This window comes from Nannobrachium achirus (genome assembly GCF_963921795.1).
Source record: "Nannobrachium achirus genome assembly, chromosome: 14".
In the NCBI taxonomy this organism is placed as follows: Eukaryota; Metazoa; Chordata; class Actinopteri; order Myctophiformes; family Myctophidae; genus Nannobrachium; species Nannobrachium achirus.
This window is the reverse complement of record NC_137821.1, coordinates 22,379,664-22,388,972: the sequence shown is the minus strand read 5'-3', so window position 1 is coordinate 22,388,972 and position 9,309 is coordinate 22,379,664. Positions and strand designations below refer to the sequence as shown.

The following is a 9,309-nucleotide window of genomic DNA, read 5'->3' as shown; positions in this document are numbered from 1 at the left end:
GATATGTTTTTGTGTGGGTAAAAAAGAAAGGGGGGTGGAGGTTTTTGTTAAACAGTTTAAAGCTCTATATTGAGTATTTGTTCAGTAACAGGTATCATGTCTATGCATCTTTTTTAGTAAACACAAAATAAATTGTCAAGTCGGGATAACGATTTCATCCACCCAAAAAGATTGTTGATCAACTTCAATTAGTTTTCCTGTTTTATACTTTTACTTTTTTTGTTTTATCGGTTCCAATTTCACTTGTTCATTCTGTATCCTGTAAGTGTAGGATTCTCTCTACTGATTGGATGAAATTGGTATCCTGGTCTGAAAATGTATGTTCTGTTTGCTAAAGAGCTGAAGAGACAAGGAGACCACTGCTACTGAACAAACACTATGCCTATAGTAATGAGTACATTCAGAATATAGATACCCCTTTCAATGTGACTAAGTGTACAAATGTACTCAAATTGACCTTGCACGAGTCCTGTAACAAAGGCCCTCACTCACCTTCACGTCATGTGGGTAGTTCATAGGTAGCCATAGTTACCCAATAAATATTTGTACTCCATACAGTATATGGAGCTACTGGACACATCTTACTAACTTATTTAAGCCTGACCTCACAAACTCCATATTTGGACCAGGACAATCTATAGCTCCATATATGGAGCCGGCAAGGCATCTAGTGCTGACATCAGGCTAACCTAGAACTCCATATACAGACATAGCTGACTTATCGTGACATCAGTGAGAAGCACAAGCACACAGCCAAGCACTATAGCCATTTGAGCTCAGATGCAAGCAGTATACTCGACTCTAGGCCTATCTTCCCGACACAACTCCTTTAGTCTATAATCGGCAAGAGAGAGCCCATTGCCTTTCGTACGAGTCAGGATATCTGGCCTTACAACCCAGATATCTCTGCGTTATACAGGGATCCTCAGATCCATTTTATTCCTAATCATTAGGGTTGACATCTCGGTTAAGTTCTTACCCACACCACTGCAGCGGTTCCTATAATCTAGGACAACCAGTCCCTTGGAGTATTTTATACAGTAGGTCCATTTGGTTATATTTATACACCCTCAGAGTTACCTTAACATCCTGTGTGCATCAACACACTAATATATATTTAATGTGAGCAGCACAGATTGATAACTCAGTTGTTTCTCTTGTTTTCAGCTTTTTTCCCCAGACCTGCTACTGCTAGGTCAAACTCCACCACCTCCTACTGGGTCTGATATTGGAATATCCGTAGGTAACTCATCCAACAGGTCAGCATCAACGGACCAGTGATTGCCGCCTGACCAGAACATTGCGATTGAACGCTAAAACCTGGAATATTGGATTAATCTTGTACAAGGCCAGAGCAATCAATAACTTATACAGGACGAGTGTTTGTAACCAGATAACAACAGTCCTCACATCTTGGTTGCTGATACTGGAGCATTGGTTACAGCTGGATCCAATCAGACCAATTGATAGCCTCCTTATCTGAGGCTGTTATTGTTTCAGGAGTCAACACTTCATAACGCGTAACACAGACAACTTAATTGTTTAAGCAATTATCAACAATTATCGCCTTATCCCAGACCCATTGACCAATCGCCTTCCTCCATGGCCGCGTCGCAACTGATCCGCGACAACGACGACGAGGACGTCCCCACCCACGTGGAAATCACCGTGACGACGGCCGAGCCGCCTTCGCCTCGTCAGGTCGCCAACGGCAACCCTCCACGCCCCTCCTCCGGCACCCCCACCGACATCACGTCCGCGTTGGTGGCGGGCGCCGCTGACGACGCCGACGGCAGCAAGCACGGTAGCCGCGGCGACCGCCTCAAGCAGAACAAGCTGATTCGCTCGCTGCACCAGCAGCTCAGCCGCCACCGCGACTACGTGAAGATCACGGTGCCCGAGGGACGCGCCGACCGCCTGCCCAACGAGTGGTGGAAGACGGGCGTGGCCTTCCTGTACGCGCTCTTCAACCTGTTCTTCACCACGGTCATCATCACCGTGGTGCACGAGAGGGTGCCGGACAAGTCGGTCAGCCCGCCGCTGCCCGACAAGTTCTTCGACTACGTGGACAGGGTCCCCTGGGCCTTCACCGTCACCGAGGTCAACGGGCTCATCCTGGTGGGGCTGTGGACCATCCAGTGGCTGTTTCTCAAACACAAGTAAGATTATTGATTATTATTATGGTAGGATGAGGAGTAGCGGTAGTATGATTACAATGCTCCAACTGTCGATTATCTTCGTGTTTTTAAACAAAAGAAATGCCATTTACATCCCCAATAAGGATTTCCAGAAGGAAGTACAAACCTGTGTGTGTCTTTTTGTTGTATTAAAATAATATGTATATATCAACAAATGAACATGAAAACTTTGAACTGATACGATATATTTTAAATCTACTCAATTGATTAGTCTGATTAACAAACTTTATTTTCTCTCTCTCTCTTTCTCTCTCTCTCTCTCAGGTCTATAATAGGTCGTAGATGCTTCTTCCTGATTGGTTCTCTGTACATGTACCGCTGTGTCACCATGTATGCCACAACTCTGCCTGTACCTGGAAAACACATGGTCTGCGCTCCCAAGGTATGTGCACACACACACACACACACACACACACACACACACACACACACACACACACACACACACACACACACACACACACACACACACACACACATTTCATAGCCAACTTGGTTTCATAGTTATTAAAGTTATTTTCTTATTATAACTTTAGTATAATATAAGTATATAATTCAGACACACTTGCGATTCTCCAGAATCCCGGTGTACAAATTGACCAATTTCAACTCTGTAAAAACACTAAACCTGACAAATTTGCTGGAGCACATTGTTCTTTTTTTAGGTTGTTTAAACAATACACAAAGCTGCAGAACAAGACCAGTCTTGTGTCAATAATATCAATGAAGATCTCTGTGCTCTGGTGTCTTTCTCACACTTGATTTATACTTTGTTCTGTTGCGCACAGGTGTGTTGCGCTGAAAATAGCCAATGTACATTACAAGCTTGCAGTACGTCGTGCTGCATCTTGTGAGCTGGTAGATCAGCGATTCTTGTTGGAAGACATGATGCTTTACCAAGTATAACTCAGGCCTTTCTACAGTGATGTAATTGTTTCGTTATATACCATAATTTCATTGCTATTGTTTAGAAATCTTGTATCCCTTTAAGGTTGTTATACAATCTCCACTTGTAGATCATTATGCGACCCATTGTGAGCTTGCAGCTCGTTTTTTCTTTTTTGTCTTTCTTTTTTGTTGCTATTTCTGATTTCTGTCAATAACATGCCAAAAATAGGGGCAAGAGGTCAGTGATTAAGTCAGTGTTTCTTTATAAATACTTAACCAATTTGTCTTTGCCTGTCTTTGTTTCTCTGTGTGTAGTTGTACAATGATTCTACAGGGAAGATCTGGAGGATATTGAAGCTGATCTCAGGAGGAGGTGAGGTCAACATTACCATCAATACCCAAATATGTTTAATTTGACTTTGTGCATCCATGAGCTGCAACGTGAACATACCCCTCAACAAACAACAACTCTAACCCACCTCTGTCTCTCTCTGTGTCTCAGGTTTGTCTCTGACAGGAACTCATCTAATGTGTGGTGATTTTCTCTACAGTGGACACACGGTCATGTTGACCCTCTCCTACCTCTTCATCAAAGAGTGTGAGTACACGTGCGCGCGCGCGCACACACACACACACACACACACACACACACACACACACACACACACACACACACACACACACACACGCACACGCACAGACAACCGCTGGACCGATAAGCACTGAATTGCTTGTGCACACAGTAGGCCACAGAGGTGCTTCCACATTTTCACATAGTTTACCCTTATATTATATGAAACTTACATGAAATATGTACATTTTTGTATAAAGGAAGTAAAAGGGAGCTAGGATCATGCTCAACCCTTTTCCTACGCCATACGTGTAACCCTGCTCAACACGCCATACATGTGTCTGTGTGTCTTGTTCCGATGGATGCTCCAATGGATAATTGGTTATTATTTATTCACAAGCTCATGCTAATACTTTGCATTGGTTAAATATTTATAAAACTCACAAACACAATTAACCACTTTCATTTTCACTTCAGAATGAAAATAGCTGCTGTTGTGTGACTGTAGTATGGTGAATTAGGGCTTGCATTCATTTATGAAAAAAAGTTGAAATGTGGAGATACAATGTTTCTGCTTGACTGCGACAATACATTGTACATTTTCTGCCAATCAATGAATGAATGTTTAGTATGGGACTATGTTGTACCAGTGTAGAACTGTGATCTGATATTTTGATCGCTGGACTGTTATGAATGTCTAACTATAGTTTTTGGTAATTTTATGTTCCATGCATTAATGTATGTAATGTATGTAATATGTTTACGTTGCAGACTCCCCACCTTGGATGCGTTGGTACCATTGGCTGTGTTGGTTGCTCAGCGCCACGGGAGTCATCTGTATCCTGATTGGTCACGAGCACTACAGCATCGACGTCATCATTGGCTACTTTGTCACCACCAGGATATTCTGGTGGTACCACACCATGGCAAACACACATGTAGGTACACGCACGCACACAGATATACTGGCACGCGTTGTAAGCTAGATATGATATTTTGCTTTTTGTAAATACAAATGGTTATCATTTGAAAAAAGCTGACAAATGTTTACACATTTTGAAAATGTTCCCAAAATGTGGGATGAAAGGGTTAAATCATGCAGTCTCTCTCTTTCAAACTGTCTTACATGCTGTAGTGTTATCACATGTACAGTACTTATGCTGCTCTCTAGTGGACAAAATGTGTGAACATACCATCAGACTGTGTTGAGTGTGATATTGTTAAACTCTGTGTTCTCTGATAAATAAATAAAAACTAATACCACACATGATTAAAATGAACCTTTTATCTTGTTTTAGCTAATTCCTTGTTTTCTCCTTTTTTCGTTTTGTTCAGGCACTGCGACAGGCACCAAACAACTACCTGTCGAGGACCTGGTGGAACCCTGTGTTCAACTTCCTGGAGAGGAACGTCCAGACGAGCGTTCCCGTAGTCTTCTCCTGGCCCGTGTCACTGCCTCACTGCTGCACGCAGAGATACAGCATGGTGGAAGCGGGCAGGGACGAATGACGGCACAGCACAGGAAGCAAGGAGGGAGGCATGTGGCCAAATGATGTTGCGGCGTCGCACGAGGGGGGACTTCGCTAGCCGAAGACCGCAGAATTCGCAGATCTGCAAGCTCGGAGGCCGTTGTGCCCACAACGTTTTGTGAGCTTGCAGAGCTGCTGTTTCCAAGGTGCAACGACGCTAAGAATCACGGCGTAGTCTCGCGCAGCTGGATGATCGGAGATCTCTGCCGAACGCTTTAGTGACATCCAAATTCATACTGGGTTAGTTATATGATTGGTTTTCAAAGCAGTGAGCGTAGGTTTCAAGATTACATTTATTTGCCCTTTACGAGTGCTTTGGAATTCTTGAGCATAGCTCCCTGACTCGGCTTAAAAAATAAAAGGTACAGAGAAAAAAAGAGGCCAGACAGAAAATACATCTTAGAAATATATAAAGAAATAAAATACTGTACATAGTTCATCTATTTAAAAAAATAAAATAATGCACATAGTTCATCAATTTAAAGGGAGAGGGAGGGAGGGAGGGTGGGATCGGGGAGAGAGAGGGACACTGACACAGTGCCTGTCCTTGATCCAGCCACTAACCTAGCTACCTCCTGTCAAAACCTCCTGTACACTGTAGTGGAGAGTGGGAGGAGGACAGTATTTGGGACAATTGTACGTTTGTTTCCGTCCAAACAAAGCCTCCTTAAGCCTGATTTTATACCTGGTCGTAAGACGGCGGCATGCTATAGGCTCACAAAGCATGCTGGCGTTGTACGATAGAAAATAAGAGGTATTAGAGATGGAGGTCTGATGGATGCATGAAGGGAGAGATACGAGAGGAGGAGGAGACGAGAGATGATGGTGCTTCCCCTGTGGAGCGAGGGATGAGTGAATGAACGGGATGAAAAGATGTGGACGGAAGAGAGAGGACAAGAATAGTAAACTGTTTTACAGCGACGTATGTCGGCCGTATGTCGGCCATATGTCTGCCAATGAGAGTGCCTTACTTGTGCTTTTGACTAATAGGAAACCGAGGAATGCCTTTTTTATTCCACAAACTCTTGTCTGTTTTTTTTTGTTTGTTTTTTACCAGTTGAAACACTCTTCACTCCGTCCCCTCCAAAACCACCACCCTGACCCTATAGGGCTGTCCATACTCCCTGACCACCAAACTTTTTGTCGAGAAGATGTCTGAAAGTCGGAGAAAAAGTTCAGTGGTCGGAGAGAGTATGGACAGATAAACAGCCATGTCCGATTGTCCGTGTTTGTGTTATCAGCCAATAGAAACATTCCTCAACTTCCTTCTGTCATGTGTCATCCAATGTGAGACTGTAAAATCTCTGTGTGTGTGTGTGTGTGTGTGTGTGTGTGTGTGTGTGTGTGTGTGTGTGTGTGTGTGTGTGTGTGTGTGTGTGTGTGTGTGTGTGTGTGTGTGTGTGTGTGTGTGTGTGTGTGTGTGTGTGTGTGTGTGTGTGTGTGTGTGTGTAGTGTGCGTACACTAAGGGACAAGTGCACTCACATCCCTGTTCACATCTAAATGCTTAAAAACACTGTCCTAGCGAGGCAAAACACTATCTTTTCAGAGACAAAAAACACTACTTGTCCGTCCTTCAAAGACAACAATGCAAACTGTTTGTCCTGCAGAGACAAACAACACTGTCTTTCAGAGACAGACAACACTGTCCTGTCCTACTGGGACACACAACGCTAATCCAGTTATTAGGACCAATTCACTGTTCTGCTGTTAAATTGTATATAGTTGACATGTCCAGTTATCTGTTGAAAACACGATTTGCACCTGGTGTTCTGTCTTCATATCTGTCTGATGACATCCTGTGTGAATTAATGTTTGCCTGGACTTTGTTTTGTTTCTTTCCATGGCAACATATTTGGCATCCACCTTAAATGTACCAGAGGTGGATCGTTCTGTAGAAGCTACGTTGGTAATATTTACCTGTGGTTGAACCACAATGACTTCCTGTTCTAAGTTACTGACTACCCCATCCATTGTTTATGTGTTGTTGATGTTAAAATGTCATTGGACTTGAATAACAAATTGCCATTATCTCATGATGATGTTGTTTTTTATAATAAAAAAGTTATTTTGAATTAAGAACAACTGGTTACGTATGATTCATACAAAAAACATCAGTAATATCTGACCTTATGTTTTCAAGAGAGATTTCAATCAAATCAATAGGCTATTCGATATTGTAATGTATATAATAAACAACAGCTAGGACAACAATAAGTAGGCTAAATATTGATATTTTGTGCGCACAATTATATTGTATTCTCTCGTTATTCATGTGCATGTATACATTTCTGTATATGTAATCGATTGGCTAAATCGATTGGCTAATGTGATAATAATCTATCTACAAAGTACGGTAATTAAAAGCTGACAAATAATTGTAGTGGAGTAAAAGGTACAAATATTTGCCTCAGAGATGTTACGACATAGAATTATATTAAAAATAATCATAATGGAAATACTCAAGTAAAGTAAGATTACCTCAAAATGTAGTTGATATACTTTGTTACAACTATCTATCTCTACTAGATGTTGAAGACAAGACAGACATACAGATAGTTATTGTTATTATGGTTTATGTTCTTATTTTACTTAGACTCAGTTAGCTTTAGAATGTATTTGAATTCAATGAACACACACTTGTTTAAGACAGCGTCTTTCTCTTTGCTGTTATTTATTACTTAATGCCTGGGGGCAACATCCAAAAGGGCAGCACTCCAAAACAAAAAGATGAAAACAAGGAATTGAGACACAACATAATTAAGGTGTTATTGTGAGAAACCCTAGCCTAGAGAAGCAGTCAGTTCATGCATTCAGGTTATCTGTGGATACTCCCTAGACCAGGGCTTTTCAACAGGGGGTCCGGGACCCCTAGGGGGTCCTCAGAGTTACTACAGGGGTTCCCCCATATATTCCATTTTTTTAATATTAACAACTTGAACCCTAGTGTCCATATTCTGAGAACTGTAGCCGAAATAGCAGATCTACAAGCTCACAACGCCTCGCAGTGCGAGGTGTAGTGAGCTTGTAGATCTGCTATTTTTGGCAAAGAGGTATGGAGTAGAAGGGAAAAAGAGCAGACTAAGTACAGAGTAAAATTTATAATGACGGTTCAAGTGGTTAAATATCTGAAAACACAAATTGACATGAATCCAAAATACACTGATGATTGTGCTGTCAAACGATGAAACTAAATGGAATCTATGAAAATGTTGTGGGGGTCCCTGCTCTCGTATCTCTCTCTAGTCTCAACTAAGGGGTCCTTGGCCTGAAAAGGTTGAAGACCCCTGCCCTAGCAGCTACAGGCTGGCTCTTTAAATCCTCAGGTTTTCCCACCCCTCCCCCCACGCCTGCAGGAAACACAGGCGTTTGTTGGTGATACTTTGATTGTGATTGAAATGCTGAAATAAACAACTAATATAATGTAACCTTAGACAACATGTTAGTAGGCCTGCCATATAGTTGTCAATTCCATCAGGTAGTTAACATACTAAACCACATGACAGACATGAAAGAGAAGTGAATTATCTTCACAATGAACTGCTGGTCGTTTTCTTTCCAACTGAGTGTGGATATTATTCAGGTGAGTTTGCTAAATACAGTTAGATGCTATTACACTGCCATGCAATAGAGCTGATTTGTGTCATTTAACTTTACTTTGAGAAATGATTGTAAAGCAAAAACTAGTTGGAATACAATATTCAGTTAAACAAACACAAAGCACAACGATATCTTGTAATGAGCTGTGTTTGTTGTGATGCAACATGCAGGGCTAAATTACATAATTGTTAAAGATAGAGTGTGTGTGTGTGTGTGTGTGTGTGTGTGTGTGTGTGTGTGTGTGTGTGTGTGTGTGTGTGTGTGTGTGTGTGTGTGTGTGTGTGTGTGTGTGTGTGTGTGTGTGTGTGTGTGTAAAATACAAGAGGCCAGATAGGCCTATGAGTATGTGTGTTATTTTTTGAATTTGAGATGAACAGGCCAGAAAGTGCTGTGGTCCCTATATGCTACTTCCAAAAATGTATAGGCTGCTAATGTGGTTCATGGCTGTTGTTCATGATGTTCTATCTGTGTCATATTGTGTTGTATGCTGTGTACTAATGTGTTTCAAACTGTTGCTTTAATAAT

The 9,309-nt window shown here is 41.8% G+C and overlaps 1 protein-coding gene across 1 annotated transcript; it reads left to right on the top strand.

Moving 5' to 3' along the window:
- Positions 1–1,602: 1,602 nt before the first annotated feature.
- Positions 1,603–5,166, top strand: LOC308297908 (phosphatidylcholine:ceramide cholinephosphotransferase 2-like; the record flags this gene model as incomplete). The annotated part of the gene is made up of 6 exons (XM_080741472.1): positions 1,603–2,159; positions 2,463–2,580; positions 3,402–3,459; positions 3,589–3,684; positions 4,429–4,595; positions 4,993–5,166. 6 exons carry the CDS (start codon positions 1,603–1,605, stop codon positions 5,164–5,166), a joined length of 1,170 nt encoding a protein of 389 aa, XP_080597598.1.
- Between the last annotated feature and the right edge of the window lie 4,143 nt (positions 5,167–9,309).